This window comes from Salvia hispanica, chromosome 2 (genome assembly GCF_029641045.1).
Source record: "Salvia hispanica isolate PSC_SH4W2 chromosome 2, Shi_PSC_v1, whole genome shotgun sequence".
Taxonomy (NCBI): Eukaryota; Viridiplantae; Streptophyta; class Magnoliopsida; order Lamiales; family Lamiaceae; genus Salvia; species Salvia hispanica.
Window position 1 is genome coordinate 46,398,050 of NC_142693.1, and position 19,676 is coordinate 46,417,725.

Sequence of the window (19,676 nt, forward strand, 5' to 3'; positions counted from 1 at the left end):
ATCCGAAAATACGAAAAATACATAATTGAAATCCTAATATTACAATTTATTGATGCATTTGCTCAAATAGATCCACGAATGGATTAAATTTGGAAGAAGAATAATGTTTTGAGATGAAGAATGTAGAGTGTTTGAGTGAGAATAGAGAGTTTTTTTATGGTGAATAATTTTAGGGAATGATTTGATATTTACAGAAGTGACTAGGGGCTTAAAAAAAATATTAAAAAAATTAAAATATTGGAAAAAAATGGCTATAAACAGCTAGTATTTTTGGGGAATTTTTTTTTTTTACTGAATTTAAAAAAAATGTTTTTCAACAGATATAAACGACGCCCACTCGCCGCGAGTGGGCGTCACGAATGCACGGGAGCTCGCCAGCCTCCTCTCCACGGAGGGACACGGGACGAGATGGAGTACCTGCATCGCCGCCTCGATACTGTCTCGCCGAGACAAGAACAAGCCTGCATCGAGACAGCGAAGCGGACGCTCTTAATAAAACATAGAAGAACCACATAAATATTTGATCATAAAAGCTATATAGCACGTTGATCATAAATGTGTATTACTTTGGATTCATGACCATAAATTATCATAAATATTTGATAGATATTTTCATAATGGAAAATGGTCCCATGCCAAATTCATATGCTTTAGTAAGTTATATTTTGGTAAGTAATTAGTGATTGATGTTAATTGCAAAAGTTAGGTGTATCAACTAGAAATAGACAACTGAGAACGAAATTACGGTTCAATATGACTCACAAGCAAAATAAAAAAACTAAAATGACACATTTCTTAGCCGACACGAAATTTTAGGAGTTATTGGTTAAAGTGTTTAATTGGAGAGAGAAAATGTGGGTGTAAGTATTAAAGTAGAGAGATAAAAAAAAGATGGATATTTTAATAGGAGTGAGAAAAAGTGGTTGAGTGTATTAATTAGAGAAAAAAATTACTTAAAAAGGAAATGTGTCATCTTAGTTGGGACAAACTAAAAAGGAAAACATGTCATTTTAAGCGGGACGAAGAGAGTAATACAACTGTAATACTATCATTTAATAATATTAAAAAATAAAATGAAATAGGAACGCCTCATAAATACATATCTTCTATTTGTAATAATTGTTCCCTAATTGATAGCATGAAAACATACAAATACTATATTTCACATCAACATTTCAAAATATGATCAGTTGCAATTAATTTGGTTTGTTATGTTTAAACATAAACCTTGCCCAAATCCTTGGCCATGTTTCTAAGCTGAAACTTCTGAACTTTTCCGGTGGAAGTCTTGGGCAGCTCCGGCTTGAAGACGACGGTTCTCGGCACCATGTAAAGCGGCAGTCTTGCCTTGCAGAATTCCCTGATCTCCTTCTCCGTGGGCTTTTCAGCCGCGCCCTCCTTGAAGCTCACAAATGCGCACGGCGTCTCCCCCCAAAAGGCGTCGGGACGGGCCACAACGGCCGCCTCGTTGATGGCCGGGTGGGCGTAGAGGACGGCCTCGACCTCGACACTGCTGAGATTCTCGCCACCGCAGATGATCACGTCCTTGGACCTGTCCTTGACCTCCAGGTAGCCGTCGGGGTGCATGACCCCGACGTCTCCCGTGTAGAACCAGCCATTGTCTCTCATGCTCTTCTTGGTCCCCTCTTGGTCTTTCAGGTATCCTAGCATGACGCTTCCGCCGCGCAGCACGATCTCCCCCATTGTGACCCCGTCCCTCGCCACGCTCTTCCCTGTGTCCGGCTCAACGACGTCCATTTCTCCGAACGCCACCGTCCTCACTCCTTGCCTTGCCTTCAGCTTTGCCCTCTCCGTCCCTGCCATTTCTTACCATTATACTGGTGGCGAAATAAATAAAAAGCGAATATAACAATATCACCCATAAAGTATAAATAGATAAGTGAAAGTCTGGAACTACTATCTAAGTTACTATTCCTAATATGAACATGGTATCCGAGTGAGTCGCTAAGCGTGGATTAAAATTAACTTATCTACCATTATATCTGGACTAAAGCTGAAAATTGATTGACTCCAAAAATATTATAGTCCCCAGTCCCGGAAAAATAGGCTAATTGGGGTGACATGGATTTTAATTTGTAATAGGTAAAGTAAGAGACACGGGAAAAAAATAGTTGAAATAACGTAGTGGATCAAGGTGCCTATACATGATAAATTAAAAAGAGAATGAGAAAAAATTTCCATATGTAAATATGACTTATTTTTATAGAACGGGAGGCTAAAGGAATTCAATCTATTTCTATGAGACAAATCGAGTAGTATACTTTATCGGTATTAAAAAACTGAAACCTTTGTTTAGTAGATTACTACTACCACTAATACTAATTTATTGAAACCATTTTATAAGTATTGTAGACTACTCCTCCTAATATTAATTGATTTTAGAAATGAACTCTATCAATTTCTAACGTATATAAATTTAATCACGAGTATATAACTATTATAAATTGTTCCACCTACCACTTAATTGATCCCACTCCTTTTTCCACGCGCAGCTCACCACCAAACCCCCAGTCTCCGTCAGACCATACCCGTGGCTGACAATGAACCCCAGCGCCTCTGCCCGCCCCAGCACCGCCGCCGGAGGCGGTGCTCCGGCTGTCATAATGTGAACAGCCGACTTCAACGGCTTTGTCCTCGGATGGTTGGTGAGCATGCTGAGCACAACCGGGGCGCCGCACATGTGCGTCACTCCGTACTTGTCAATGGCCTCGTACACGGAGGGCGCGTCAACGCGGCGGAGGCAAACGTTGACGCCCCCGACCGCGGCCATACCCCACGCATAGCTCCACCCGTTGGCATGGAACATCGGCAGCGTCCACAGGTAGACCGGCTGCTTGGGCACGGACCAGTCAAGCAGCGAGTCCACCGACATCAAGAAGGCGCCACGGTGGCAGTGCACCACCCCCTTTGGAGACGAGGTGGTCCCCGATGTGTAGTTGAGGGTGATTGGGTCCCACTCGCTCAGCGGCCTCAGCCACTTGAAATCCTCGTCCCCGCCCTCCACCATGTTCTCGTAGTCGATGCAGCAGTCCACCGAGCAGCTATCGCAGGCGTCGTCGCCTACGAGGACTAAGGTCGGGCGGTGGAGATGGGGAGGGAGGAGCGAGACGGCCTCGTGGACGAGGGACTCGGACTGACAGTCGGCGAAGATGAGCTTGGAGCCGCTGTGCTGGAGCAAATTGGCGATGGCGTTGGCGTCGAGGCGGAGGTTGATTGTATTCAAGATGGCTCCGGCCATGGGGACGGCGAAGTGTAGCTCGGACATGGCCGGAATGTTGGGGGCGACGACCGAGACAACGTCGCCTCGCTTGATGCCGAGGGAGGCGATGGACGAGGCCAGCTTCAGGCATCTCTTATACATCTCGGACCACGTGCGGACCGTGTCGTTGTAGAGAATGGCGGGGCAGTCTCCATAGACGACCGCGGCTCGTTCGAGATAGTTTATCGGTGTGAGAGGGGTTGCATTTGCTGCTCTTCGCTGTTGTAGCTTTGTCTCTCGAGGCATCACTGCTGCGGGTGATGCCTTATTGGAGACGGAGTATGAGAGTGAAGCTCTGATGATGGTTCTGCTTAGGGCTGGGTAGGTACGATATACCTTACACCTCTGCTTCTGCCATTGCAAAGCTGGGTTATGCTGGAAGAGGGAGGAGGAGGAAGAAGCGATTGAAGAGTATTGAGTGTGTGAGAGAGTCTTCATGATTGAATGTGATTTTCTGTTTTGGACAACAACTGCCTCTGCATACAGTTTATTAATAGCGAGGCAGACTATGTGAAGGGTAGAAATGTAAATTCCTAGCATGTATGGCATTGAATATGCTCTACCTGCCCACACTACTACAACCAAAACAAATTACCAAAATTAAATACTGGTGAATATGACATCTGGTAAATAGGAGTTCTAATTTGCGAATCGAAATTTTGTTTTTTAGCCACAAATTTATATGAAATGAGGGACTAATTAAAATGACTCTGTGCCCTTTATTTGTGAAAAGGACAATCATCTAAAAACACCCTTAATTGAGGTATTACATGTTCCAGACAAGCATACAACTTTTATTGTTATGTTTGGGACAAAAGTCGGTATTTTTGAGGTAGTTACGTTTTTCTAACAATCTTAAGAGTGTTTATGAACATAAAGAAAAATTAAATAAGAATGAATGTAATATTCCCAAGGCCGATGGGGTGGGGCTTTTAATAAAATGATGGCACAATGTATCCTCTAGCAACTCTCACATGATCAAATTTAATTGGGATTCTCAAGTGGAAAAGTTGGACCGTAGAACCTTATACATCCTATACACTTCTTAATCTGCTGACACGTGTCTTATACTTGAATAATAGAAAAATAGTTTATATGTGTCACTTTTAAAAATTGAATCAGTGAATCTATGAAGCTACTAATTTAAAATTCAACTGGTCAATTTTATAATCTATGAAGACCTCAATCACCCAATTTTATAATCTAGTAGATAATATAAATTAATCAAATCTTTATCTTTTAATTATAAAAATCACTGAAAGGGTGGTATTGGAAGTGTCAATTTGCAACAATTATTTACTTTCTAAAATCATGCAACTTAATTATGGATTGAGATTTCATAATATGCATCTGAATCCATCGTGAATTACCGGCGATCGTTTCTCAATTATTATCTTGTATTGCACTACCTTCCCTCGATGGAGAATTCAACTACTCCCACACATACAACCGATTCTTCGAACACCAATGGAGGATATAACCAACCCTGCACCCAATTCTTCCCTCTGTATAAGTGGGAGAATTAGACATAGTGCACATTTTTTTTGTATACTCGAAAGCTGTTTTGAGTATAAGTGGGAGATTATTAGAGTTTATATACTAGAAATCACCTTTCAAGTGATTGAATACTGTTAAAACTCTTATTTTATTTTCCAAATGAATAAACAGATTATTTTTATCATAATGTTGTTATGTTTTACATTTAATGGATGTTTATTACATGTTTAAATGTATAAGTAACTTAACAAAGTCTAAGTCTTTGTTTTAGTAGACCGGTTGTGGGCGTCGTTCACTTTAAGGTAACACGGTCAGTTCTAAACAAAGAAAAAGAAGAATTTCACAACCTAGATAGGCTTAGACTACCTATCGTGAAAGGTTGCAATGTCAGTCCGATTATTTCTAAGCCTTACTGAAATAAGATGACGTTGGTGTGGTATAGCACTGAATGGATCTAACAGCGAGACAGTCTTTATGCTATCTACTGAAAGACGAGGTCTTGTAAATTGTCATTTCTTAATCAATGTACGTTAGCATTTAGCATACGATATTGATTATGCACTACTTTGACTTACCAAATGGTACGGGTTTTTTGCAACCCAATAAGCCACATATTGGGTAGTGGTGATTAATATCTAGCGGTGCTAGGATTGCTATTATGTTGAATCGTGCGCGAGGTGAGTCTCGTTTGATAACATCCTCAAGAGAAGCTTGAAATAAGGTTTTATTATTCGGAACCTAGCTAGTTGGAGTTTAATTACTCTATGAATAATAAATAAGATTTTCTTGTTGAGTCCTCTTTTGGAATAAATAAGATATTAATTAATTAAGTCAATAGCAGACAATAATTAATTAATGGATGTTTCTATCTTAAGCGCGGGAAATTAATATCAAGCAATGGAAACCCGGAGTACTTATAATTTCGGATTTGGATGGGGAGTGCAATATTACTTCTGTAGTGGCTGCTCGTAATATTCCAATTATAAGCTTATATTAAATTGGGTTTAATTTAATTAGTAAAAAGCTAATTGGAGGAACTCATATCCAAAGCCTTCCATAGATCCCTGTCTGGGCCCAATATGTGACTTATTATAAATAAGAGAATAAAGGAGACAGAAAATACACTTGTTTTAATCTAAAATTTTCATCCCCCTCTCTACTTAGAAGAGGGACAATTTTCTCTCATCCGAGGGAAAGGATTTCCGTCTTCTTTATTTAAGTCATAGTACACTGGTGAGATCAGCCCATCCTGATATCAGTTTACAGTCCGGGAACCAGACAGAAGATCCGTGGTTTTGTACTAAAGATCTTCACGTGGAGAAGGCGCTAGCTATCTTCGATTCTTTGGAGAATCATCAAGGTATAATGGCTAAACCGTAGAAAAGCATGTTTTAGGTTTCAATTAATTTAAAACATGTTTTATCTGAGTTATGAGCATGATACATGTGATAATTACGTGAATAGAATTTGTCTAAAAATCTGCTAAATAGATCAGAATTATTATATAATTGATTTATGTGAGCGCTTCCGCTGCCAGCCCCTTCAACATTGTATACAACAATTTTTCTCGGCCAGCAATATCTAACACGCTACTGTGTAGCATTTATAATATTGCTGTGTAGCGTTTATAATATTGTTGTATATGTGGTGTCACGGTGTCACTTTAAGAGGTATTGTAATTGCGTGTAATATATGTTAAGTGTATTTAATATATGTTGATTAAATTTTTAATACTATATGTTAATCGAGTTTCTCATATGGTGGTTGAGTTCGAATTTTCATATGTGTTGTATGCCTATATTGATTGTATTAATACGAATTGTGATGATTGAATTATATAGTTGTGTTGATTGTATTGTCAGTTCTGTCAATTGATCAATTGCATGGTTGTGCTCAATGATCCTATACATGCTGATTTTAAGCGATCAAGTATGGATCAGTAGTATATAGATTAAGCACAGCTTAACATGCAACACAAACAAGATGATCCAAATAACAATGCATCTAAATTCAGAAATGCATCCAAATCTTAGTCCTAGGATTAGGTGATCTAAGAGTCAATAATTAACCTAAAATCACGGAAGATCATTATTAATCAGTTTTAGGTCATTTTATAAAATTTGGGTTTGATGTCAATTTTAGACCATTTTAAGTCATTCCTTTATTAAAATGACCTAAAAATAAACTAACAATATCCTAAAAATATCCTCTATACGATTTTGTTATGTATTTTTGTATTAGGATCCAGTTTTGTATAGATCAAAACCATACATGGGATGGTTAGCACTATATAACACGCCTATAAAATTGTATTTAAAATATGCTATCTAAGGACCGTAGTTAATTCACTTTATTTGGCCTTTTTCTTACTCAAAATACTAGTTTTGAGATTTAACATTAGATTTCACACAATTATATCACAAATCATTATGGAAATCAATCTTTCTCCTAATATGAGAATACTTTTAAATTTTTCGTAACTTTTTAAATTTAAATTAGTTTTTTCGCAAAAAAAATATTTCAAAATAATAATTTGATGAGAATTCTAAGAAAATCCTGACTGTATGATATATCGAAAGTTGGAAAAATGATATGTGAATGAGGAATTCTTTTTTATTATATTTCTGAATAATATGAGATTTTGATAAAGGAAAATGATGTAAATTTTAATAAATTATCACCATTATCTTTATTACTCGTAAGATGATGTGCGAGCTTTTTTACACCGATATTCATATAGGCCTGTCAAATCGGGTACCCGATTAGAAAATTTCGGGTACCTGATCCCGAATTTTCTAAAATCTAGTATCCGATACCTGACTCGAATTTGATTTCGGGTACCCGGATACCCGACTCGGGTATCCAGTCCCGGATTATCGGGTATCCAGTCCCGATTTTGATTTTGATTTTGAATTTTTTAAAAAAATTAAAAAAATATACAAACATAAATATGGAATCATATATGCTAAAGTATAATAAATAATCCAACAAAAAGCAATACATAAATAAAGCTTTACCTTCACTGGGGAGGGAGAGACTGTCGGCGCTAGGAGTGGGCGGTGGTGGACGGCGACGGCCGGGCAATGGGCGGCGGCCGAGAGGAGAGGGAGTGACTGTCGTTCGCTGGGAGAGCAGAGCGCTGATCTGAATCGCTGGGATAGGAGAGTGTCGGCGCTGGGAGATGGTGCCGCGGCGGTGGGGGCGGCGGAGGGAGGCGCAAGCGAGAGATTTTTTAATTTTGGGAGGGAGGCGATGATATTTTTATTTTTTACTTTTGGACTAATGTAACTTTAGTAAGAAATATTCCATCCGTCACATAAAAAATGTCACATTTTCCTTTTTAGTTTGTCCCACAAAAGATGTCACATTTCTCTTATTGGAAAAACTTCTCCCTCACATGAATATAAAAATTATATTTTCTCTCTTCATTTAACACACAAAACAAAACCTCCTAAAATCTTGTGGTGTCCCACAAGTGTGACATCTTTTAAGGGACGAGAGGAGTACTAACTAACACTAACTGTTAACTAAATTACATTTAATATTTTAATTACTTAAATTTGAAAATCAGAAAAAATATGTATAATTTATTAATTTAAAATAAAAACTCGGATAATTCGGATATACCCGATCGGGTATCGGGTAACCCGATATCCGAAAATCCAAAATCTCAATTCCCGAACCCGATCTGAAACCCGATTTTTCGGGTTTCGGGTATCCAATTATCCGATTTTTTCGGGTTTGGATATCGGGTATCCAATATCCAATATCCATTTTGGCAGGCCTGTTCATTAAACACAATCTATTGCAATCTATATTGTACAATCTTTAGACTATTATGTTGGATCATATTAAAAATGTTCCAACAAGTATTGGTTGAATACTACTCCCTCCGTTCCATAGTAATGGAGGCTTTTCTTTTCGACACGGAGATTAAGAAAAATTGTGTTAGGTAAGTTAAGTAAAAGGTGAATAAAGTGGAAAATGAAAAAAAAGTAGAGAGATGAAGAGAGAAAAAAGTAAGAGAGAGTAAAGTAGGTGTGGAAAAATGTGTTGACTTTTACTAAAAAAGGGAAATGACTCTATTACTAGGGAACGTACCAAAATGACAAAATGACTCTATTACTATGGAACGGAGGAAGTATCATTGTTGAACTTTTTCTATTTTTCGTTGACGGATTAAAATGACAAAACTCTAGGGGTGAGCAAAAAAACCGAAAACCGAATATTCGAATCGAACCAAACCGAAATTTTGAATTTCAGTTCGGTTTTTCGGTTCGGTTCGGTTTGAGCGAAAAAAAAACCTCAAAACCGAAAAACCGAATTATATTTTAAATATATTATTATATATTTTTATTGTATTAATTTAGTATATTATATCATATATATAATATATATTCTTTTAATATATTTTTATAGAATAAATATTATATATATTCTATTAATTTTATATTATATATATTTATATTCTATTATGGTATATAAAATAAAATAAATTATATATATTAATATATACTCCCTCCGTCCCATTGAAGATGACTCACTCTCCTTTTTAGTTTGTCCCAACTAAGATGACTCATTACTTAAAATGGAAACACATTTATCTCTACTTTATTCCCTCTCTCCTCTCAACACACAAACTAAATTTGCATAAAATCTTGTGTCGCCCAAAAAGGGGTCATCTTCCTTGAGACGGAGGGAGTACTATTTTTTTCGGTTTTGTTTTAAAATTTCGGTTTTTTCAGTTTGGTTCGGTTTTTTAAGTTCGATTTTCGGTTTTTCGATTTTTCGGTTCGGTTTGGGCGAAAAATCGAACCGAACCCCGAATGCACACCCTTACAAAACTCATCTATTTTTCGTGGTGCATGGAGGGAGTAAAATATAATACTCCTAGTTTAAAAATTACTAACAATAACAATAATAATGCTTAAATATTCGATACATATATTAAACCTAACTATTTTGTATCCTAAATTAATCTAAATTTTGAAATATATGTTCGTGTAAGACACGTTGTATTTAATACTATATAGAAAAACCACATAAATGTTTGATCATAAAAGCTATAACAACATTGATCAAAAAAGTGTATTACTTTGGATTCATGAGCATAAATTATCATAAATATTTGATAGATATTTTCATAATGGAAAATGGTCCCATGCTAAATTCATATGCTTTAGTAAGTTATATTTTGGTAAGTAATTAGTGATCGATGTTAATTGCAAAAGTTGGGTGTATCAACAAGAAATAGACTACTGAAAACGAAATTACAATTCAATGCGACTCACGAGTAAAATAAAAAAAACTAGTACTGGTAGGGATTGGTGGCCCTTCACAGCGGAAGACATGCATAAACAAATAAATCAGATCTACAGATCTATTTGCCCGATTATGGGATTAATTATCTACATGTTAAACAATCAAATTGCATTCAAGAACACAAATAATTCATGTAAAAGGAATTAAAACACTAATTCATGAATTACCGATCTGATTCTCCAAAGAATCGAGATTGCTTGCGCCTTCTCCGCGTGATGATCTTCGTACTCAACCACAAACCTTCAAATATGAAACCGGAACTCAGATTATGACCTTTGGGTGGGCAAAGCTTCAGATTATGACCTTTGGTTAGCAAAGCTTGTCAGAATCGAAAAGGGCTTGATTAGAAAGAAGACAGATTTTCTGTTCTGGAGAGAACTGAAAATCACGTTCACTCTAGAGAGAGGGGAACGAAATTTTTAGAGTTAATTCTCCATTAATCTCCATTCTAATCTCCTTTTATATAGAGTTATGATGGACCAGATTAGGGATTCATGGAGGTTGGACTTGGGCCAAACCTGCTGGTCTTTTACTAATTAAATTGAACCCCAATTTAATACAAGCCCAAACATAATATTATTATCATCCAATATAGTATAATAATATTGACTTCCCGTCCAATCCCAAATTACGAGTAATCCAGGCTTTACTACCTCTTTAATCTATTATTTCCCGTGTTTAAGATATAAATATCCATTAATTAATTTAAGTCTGCTATTTAACTTTAATTAATTAATATCTTTTTCCAAGAGTTGTCTAGTTCAAAATCTTTCTTTATTATTCTAGAATAAATTCCAACCGGCCGGGTTTCTGAATAATAAAACCTTTTTCGAACACCCCTTGAGGATATTACCAAACTGGACTCACCCAACACACGATTCATTGCAATAACAATACTAGCACCTCTAGACATTGATCACCACTACCCAAGATATCAGGATCCTTGGATTGCGAAAAATCCGCACTATTTGATAAATCAAAGTAGTGCATAATCAATATCGTATGCTCAATGTTATATCAACAATAATTATGAAATAACCATCACCGAGACCTCGTCTTTCAGTAAATAGCAAGAAAGACTTATCTCAACTGTTAGATCCTTCAGTGCTATACCACACCAGTGTCGTTTATTTCCTAAGGTAAGGAAACATGCGGACTGACACTGCAACCTTTCACGATAGGTAGCCAAAGCCTATCAAGGTTGTGAAATTCTATTTCTCTCTACAAAGGACCGACTGCGTCACCTTCCGTGAACGTCGTTCACGACCAGTCTACTATGTATGAGAATTACACTTATTTGCTTCTTATACATTTAAATGTTTGAGAAACATTTTATAAATGCACAAGCAAACATCAATGCTATAAAATTACTTCTTCTCCCTTTGGGTTAAAAATGGATTGTAGAATATATTGTATGCAAGCAATTCTATCCGTGCAACATGCTCGAAATATGCTCTTCAGTATACCGATCCTAACCAGTACAACTGTAATACTATCATTTAATAATATTAAAAAAATAAAATTAAACAGGTACGCCTCGTAAATAATTGTTCCCTAATTGATAGCATGAAAACATACAAATATTATATTTCACATCAACATTTAAAAATATGATCAGTGGCAATTAAGTTGGGTTGTCATGTTTGAATAAAAATCTTGCCCAAATCCTTGGACCTTGGCCCATGTTTCTAAACTGAAACTTCTGAACTTTGCCGGTGGAAGTCTTGGAGAGCATATAAAGCGGCAGCCGTGCCTAGCAGAAGTCCTTGATCTCCTTCGCCGTGGGAAGAGGCAGCGGCGGACTCAGGATTTTTGTACTGGGGTTCCGAAACCGCGGTTAAAAATTGTTGCATATTTTATAGTCAACAATATCATAAACAACCATGATATACGTGAATAACGAATTAACGAGAGACACATAATTTGAGATTGAGCAATATAAATTAAAGATATATATAGTGACAATGTCGATGCCAAAAATAATTGTAGAACATCTTTTTTAATAAAAAGTATAATTGTAAAGATCATTTCTAGTGTAAAAAATAGAAAGATTTATGTGAAAAAGGATCATATTTACGGGGCATAATTCATGATCTTAAAATAACAAGATTTATGCAAATGAGATAAATAAAAATCACCCAAAGTTACTCGTATAAAAAATTAAAAAAACATATATATATATATATATATATATATATATATCATGTTAGGGTGCCACCATCCCTTAAAATTAGGTCTGCTTAACCGGTTCTCCGGTTCTCGGGTACTCGGTACCGGAATCGGAACCGGTCGGGTAATTGAGGAACCGGGAACCGGAAAAACCGGTTCCGGTTCCAGTTCCGGTTCTTATGCTTTTGAAAATTCCAGTTCTGGTTCTACCCGGAACCGACCGGTTCTTACCCGGAACCGAATAATATAACAATTTTAGATATTATAAAATTTAAATATAAATTAAAATAATAAACTAAGCACATTTCATTTGTTTTATTATTCATAAAATATTTTTGATTATCCTATTAGCAAAAGTGATTATTGCCTTTGTGGAAAGAAAGTATTACTTTTTGTGATCAATCTTCAATTTTTCGCACCTTTTATTAGATCAAAATTATTTGTTGATTCACTCCTATGATAACTCAAAAATAATTGAATTTTTTTAAAAATAACTCATAATTAATTAAGATTTTTTATTATAAAAAATCAAGTTTAAAGTGAAAGATTAAATGTATTAATATATCGATTTTTTTCTAAAATCAAAATAGAGTAATTAAGATTTTGGTCTTTTGAATATTATTGCCTTATTAGAATATTGGTTTCGTATTTTGTTGTGTATAGATTGTAATTTTTAGTGTTAGATTTTTTTAGTAATTTATTAAATTATTGTTTTAGGTATTTAAATATTGGTTGATGCATATTGTTATCTTGTTGATTTGCATTTTTTTTATTTTTTGTGTTTATTTGGACTTTTAGATATTAATTATTTTAGGTATTTATTGAATTATAGTGTTTAGGTATTGGAATATTAGATTATGAATTTTTTTATTTTGATGATTTGTATTTATTTGAATTTTTCGGTATTTCTATATGTTGAATTATTTTAAAAAAATTAAAATTGAAACTACAAATCGGTTCCGGTTCGGAACCGGAACCGACCGGTTCTTATCCGGCCGGTTCGGAACCGAAACCGGCCGGATCCGATTCCGGTTCCGGTTCCCAAATTTATGATAATTTGTAACCGGGTACCCGGTCAACCGGACCGGGTAGAACCGGAACCGGCCGAATAAGCAGGCCTACTTAAAATAACACCATACCACCATTCCTAGCCAATCATTTGTACAAGTGGATGAATAATAAGCTGTCATGTGGCAAAAAAAAATTATCTGAAAAAGACTGCCAGCAATTTGTTGTTCTTTATACAACAATATTTCTTGTCCAGCAATATCCGACACACTATACAACAATCTATAGATTGTTGTGTAGTGTTTGTAATATTGCTGTGTAGCGTTTATAATATTGTTGTATAAGTGGTGTCACGGTGTAACTTTAAGAGGGGTTGTCATTTTAACACAAACCTATAAAGGGTTCTATGAAAACTAGATTTAAATATAGAAACGCAGAACAAAGTCATACGTAGACCATTTTTAGGTCATAGTTAGTCTATTTTTGGGTCATGCTAACAAAGCATGACCTAAAAATATCTTTAACATGACATTAAGCACAAATTTATCATATGACCTCAAACTGCTTAACTATGACCTTCCGTATTTGTGGTTAATTATTGATAATTAGATCATCTAATCCTAGGGCCATGATTTAGGCTGCATTTCTTGATTTAAGGACATACTCCCTCCGTCCCACAAAAGATGCCACACTTTCCTTTTTAGTTTGTCCCACAAAAGATGTCACATTTCCCTTTTTGGAAAAAATTCTCTCACATGAATATAAAAATTATATTTTCTCTCACCATTTAACACACAAAACAAAACCTCCTAAAATCCCGTGTCGTACAACAAGTGTGACATCTTTTGTGGGACGAAGGGAGTACTTGTTTTGATCATCTCCCTATATATATATATATATATATATATATGATTGTGATCAATTGAGATTTTTTATGCTAATTGAGAAATGAGATGCAATATCAGCCACTCATTTTTATTAAATGAGTGATCCAAATTTTTCCACATGGAAAATATCTTTAGATTAATTAGTTATGAAAGGGCAGAATGGTAATATCATAGTAAATTTTATTCAATAAATATTTTAATTAATTTTTAATTTTAATTTTTTACTAAATTTTTTAAAAAAATTTTAATTTATTTTTTAATTTATTTTTAATTTTTTTAATTTTTTTTAATTTTTTTTCGTTTTTTTATTATTTATTATTTTTTTTTAATTTTTATTTTTCAACTACATACACATTCATGTCAACTACACACATATAATGTCAACTATGTGTACAATCCATGTCAACCACACACACAATCCATGTCAACTACACACATATAATGTCAACTATGTGTACAATCCATGTCAACTACATATACAATTCATGTCAAATAGTATTTATTGAATAAAGTTGTTGACATTTGATGTGTAGTTGACATGAATTGTACATATAGTTGAAAAAAAAATTAAAAATAATAATAAAAAAATGAAAAAAAAATAATTTTTTTTTAAAAAATTAAAAAAAAAAATTAAAAAAAATTAACAAAAAATTAAAAAAATAAAAAAAAATAAAAAAATTAATAATATTACAATTTTGCCCCTCTGTTGACATAAACTGCATGTTATTGACATTTCACAAATATTTTGGATGAGTGATCCATATTGCATTTCATTTCTCAATTTAGCTAAATAATCTCAACCTAACAAGACCATATATATATATATATATATATGATTGTGATCAATTGAGATTTTTTATGCTAATTGAGAAATGAGATGCAATATTAACCACTCATTTTTATTAAATGAGTGGTCCAAATTTTTCCACATGGAAAATATCTTTAGATTAATTAATTATGAAATAGCAGAATGGTAATATCATGGTAAATTTTATTCAATAAATATTTTTTAAAATTTTTAATTTTAATTTTTTATTAATTTTTTTAATTTTTTATTAATTTTTTTAATTTTTTTTAATTTTTAAATTATTTTTTTTATTTTTCAACTGCGTATACAATTCATGTCAACTACACACATATAATGTCAACTATGTGTACAATCCATGTCAACCACACACACAATTCATGTCAACTACACACATATAATATTAACTATGTGTACAATCTATGTCAACTACATATACAATTCATGTTAACTACACAATATAATGTCAACTACATGTACAATTCACGTCAAATAGTATTTATTGAATAAAGTTGTTGACATTTGATGTGTCGTTGACATGAATAAAGTGGTCCAAATTTTTCCACATGGAAAATATCTTTAGATTAATTAATTATGAAATAGCAGAATGGTAATATCATGGTAAATTTTATTCAATAAATATTTTTTAAAATTTTTAATTTTAATTTTTTATTAATTTTTTTAATTTTTTTAATTTTTTTTAATTTTTTAAATTTTTTTTTTATTTTTCAACTACATATACAATTCATGTCAACTACACACATATGATGTCAACTATGTGTACAATCCATGTCAACCACACACACAATTCATGTCAACTACACACATATAATATTAACTATGTATACAATCTATGTCAACTACATATACAATTCATGTTAACTACACAATATAATGTTTACTACATGTACAATTCACGTCAAATAGTATTTATTGAATAAAGTTGTTGACATTTGATGTGTCGTTGACATGAATTGTATATGTAGTTGAAAAAAAAAATTTAAAAATGAAAAATAATAAAAAAACGAAAATTTTTTTTACAAAAATTAAAAAAATTTAAAAAAAAATTAAAAAAAATTAAAAGAAAATTAAAAAAAATAAATAAATAAATAAAAATAAAAAAAATAAAATTACAATTATGCTCCTCTGTTGACATAAACTACATGCTGTTGACATTTCACAAATATTCTGGATGAGTGGCTGAGATTGCATCTCAATTCTCAATTAGGTTGATAAATCTCAACCTAACAAGACCCTATATATATATATATAGGTTTGTGTTAAAATGACAACCCCACTTAAAATGACACCGTAATACCGCTTATACATCAATATTATAAACGCTACACAACAATATTACAAACACTACACAACAATCTATAGATTGCTGTATAGTGTGTCGGATATTGCTGTTCAAGAAAAATTGTTGTACAACAAATTGCTGCCCGTCTTTTTCCAGATTTTTTTTTTGCCATGTGGCAGCTTATTATTCGTCCATGTGTACAAATGATTGGCTAGGAATGGTGGTATGGTGTTATTTTAAGGAGTGGTGGCACCCTAACATGCTCATATATATATATATATATATATAATATATATATATATAGGGTCTTGTTAGGTTGAGATTATTTAGCTAAATTGAGAAATGAGATGCAATATGGGCCACTAATCCACAAGCTAAACAAAATGTCAACAAATACAACATTATGTCAACAAGGGGGTAAAATCATAATTTCATTAATAAAAAAAGCGTAAAACACAAAACTGATTTCAAACCAGCTTCTAAAAGTTTCTCTAAAATATTTCTTCAAAAATCTCAAATCTCGCTGATCTTCATACAATTCGAATCCCTTCAATTTCTGCAAAATCTCGCTGCTCTAAATGACGAATGAAGAGGAAAATCGGAAAGAATCGGTTGAAAAATCAATTGAAGCTAAGGAACAGAAGTCAAAATCGGCGATGCATGAAGCCACTTCTTCAGGTTAAGAAATTGATTCAAATTTTAAGTATATTGCTTTGATTTTGGTATTTTAATAAACATCTCGATTTCGTTTTTTATGAATTCGATACTTGCTGAATTTTTTTGTTGATTTGCGATTGTAGAATCGGAAAAGATGGCAACGAAAACTGCTGCTGTAAAAAAAGGAAGAGAAGAAGCTTCACCTTCCAGTTAAGGATTTGTTTAAATTTTTAAGATTATTGACATTCTATATACTAGCTATTGACATAACTATAATAATATACTGTTGACAGTAACGACAGTAGTGTATGTTTGTTTGAATAGGTATTGACATATTGTATGCTTGTTAGAGTGACCGTAGAAAACATACAAATGTATGGCTGTAGTAGTATGTCAACAACTATAGACATAGGATATGCTTGTTTCAATGGCTGTTAGGATGGCTGTAGAAAACATATGTATGGTTGTAGTAGTATGTCAATAGCTATTGACATATTCTAAGCTTGTTTAAATAATAGTTGACATAGTCATATTTATATAAATAGAGTATACTTGCCATAAACTTTATAAGATAATCAACAGGTTATGTCAACTTTAACCGTTGACATAATAGTAATAATATAATTGTTCTAACTATATATGGAAAATACCTTTTAATGACAGAGCATACTTAATGCCTGAAATTCTGTTAATTGTGATTGGTATATCTAATGAAATAATTTTAGTAATATACACACACTTGATGTCAACAGAGTACACTTGTTATTGTCATGATACTTTGTATAATTGATATAGATTTATTATGTTTGATTTTAAACCAGAAAACAGAAGAACATCCAAGCGAAAAAGGAGTACCTCAGTATCTCAGAAAGAGTTAATTATTGTTAACAAAAAGCAAAAGAAAAGTGTAGAGGATGGAAAACAGATTGTTATTGCTGAAAATCTATCTCAAAGACTTCTAGTGAAAAGGAAGCCGATGTATTTTGTTGATGCAATAAGCAGACTGAATGAGGAACAGATTAATTCTGTGAAGGAGTTGGGTTTCGAGAGTGTCCTACATTTCAAGATTGATTACATTCCTAGCAGATTAGCATTAGTATTATTAAAATTTTTTGAAGAGAATAAGTGCAAGATAAAGCTTAACAATGGTAAAAATATTCATATCACTGAAGAGGATGTGGAGCTTGTATATGGATTCCCAAGAGGTGACATTACTTATTCTAGAGATAAGTGTAAAAGTAATGCAGCTTTCATGAGGAAGATAGCAAAGAAATGTCGTACGAAAAAAGAAAGTGTGAACCATAACGATGTTTTAAAGGTTATGTTGAATGATCTTCAAGGAGGAAGGAAGTTTAAGACAATGTTTTTGTTATTGCTAGAATCAATATTGATTGAGCAATCAACATGTGGAATGGTAAAATCTAAGATTGGAGAAATAATTGATGATCTGGATAACGTGAGAAATGTAAATTGGTGTTCGTATGTAATATATGTTCTCAAATTTGCAAAACAAAATTGGTCAATCACAGAGAAGAATGCATTTGCTGGACCACTTCCCTTCCTTATGGTATGTTTTACATTTTGCATTGTTGATTATTAACATAATTACATTAGGTTGTGTGTGTAGTTGATATAGCTCGTACTATAATTGACATAAGCTGTATTAGTTATTTTAAGTGGCTTTTGTATTTAGTTGACACGACACAATAGTAATTGACATGCATTTTTTAACATATGCAGCTCTGCTACTTGACAGAGTTATACAAGACAAGCGTCCTGTTCCTCGGACATTTCCATTAATGAAAGGATGGAAAAGTGAGCATCTTCAGGCTAGAGAAGATAGAGAGATTAGTGCAGGAGTTTTTGGTTTTTGGTTTAGGAAATGTAAAGAAGAGATACATTCGAAATGAAGAGCAACAGCAAGAGAATGAAGAACAAAGAGTTGATGTAGATGACAGTGGAGTGGGGTCTTCTTCTCAGAACATACTCCCATCAGATATGGTGAAAAATGTTTTAAAATACATCAATCAGAAAAATGAGGGAAGAACCAATCTTGTTAGAGTCCTCAAAGAAGCTTCTTCACAGATCAAGAATAATGATTTATTTGGATTTGTTTGTGACATTGCTAGAAGCGCAATTGGAAGCCAAAAATCTCCGGTTGTATCTGTGAGTGACACTTTCCTGCATTTGTCCCAGTCATTTCATATAGACGACAATGTTGCTGTTCATAACTGGAAAGCGGTATTTGACTCAATACGGAATGCTAAAAAGAAAACGAAACACTTGAAGATTTGAATGAATTTCCAACTTTCAGATTGGGAGATTTCTTCGATAAAGTAAGCACATAATCAACCTATATTTAGATTAATACATCATTTTGTTGATACATTGTTGAACTAATTTTTGAACAGGCCGTAGAAAAAAGAAATGGAGAAAATTTACCTACAACACCAGTTGATAATCCTGAAGAGGTCAGACAAACTGTTGAAGAAGATGAACAAAGCAAGGAGAACATGATGTGTGATGGTGATAATGAATCAAACTCTCCTATCTTGACAGCCGTATTAGGATCTCCACACACAGCATCCCCATCTCTCCAACAACAAGAAGCCAATGCTTCAGAGCATGTCAACAATCAAGCATCAGTTTTAGGATCTGAGAACAGAGGAAGTGAGATGGAAATTCAAGTACAAGTTCAAGCTGATAGGGCATCACCAACTACTGAATATGCTGGACATGTCAATACTC

The 19,676-nt window shown here is 33.8% G+C and overlaps 1 protein-coding gene across 1 annotated transcript; it reads right to left on the bottom strand.

Moving 5' to 3' along the window:
• Positions 1–1,089: 1,089 nt before the first annotated feature.
• LOC125202290 (2-methylpropanoate--CoA ligase CCL4-like) lies at positions 1,090–3,752 on the bottom strand. The gene is made up of 2 exons (XM_048100667.2): positions 2,479–3,752; positions 1,090–1,817 (listed from the first exon to the last, which is right to left on the bottom strand). The coding sequence occupies exons 1-2, from the start codon at positions 3,716–3,718 to the stop codon at positions 1,216–1,218; spliced, it is 1,842 nt and encodes a 613-aa protein (XP_047956624.1). The 5' UTR covers positions 3,719–3,752; the 3' UTR covers positions 1,090–1,215.
• Positions 3,753–19,676: the final 15,924 nt, after the last annotated feature.

What these genes read in the sequence shown, in the direction of transcription:
- LOC125202290 (XM_048100667.2), bottom strand. Translation starts at nt 3,718, where the DNA reads ATGAAGACTCTCTCACACACTCAATACTCTTCAATCGCTTCTTCCTCC. An exon ending in GGAGTGGGATCAATTAAGTG is followed by an intron (nt 1,818 to 2,478) that starts GTAGGTGGAACA and finishes AAGAAATGGCAG; the next exon opens with GGACGGAGAGGGCAAAGCTG.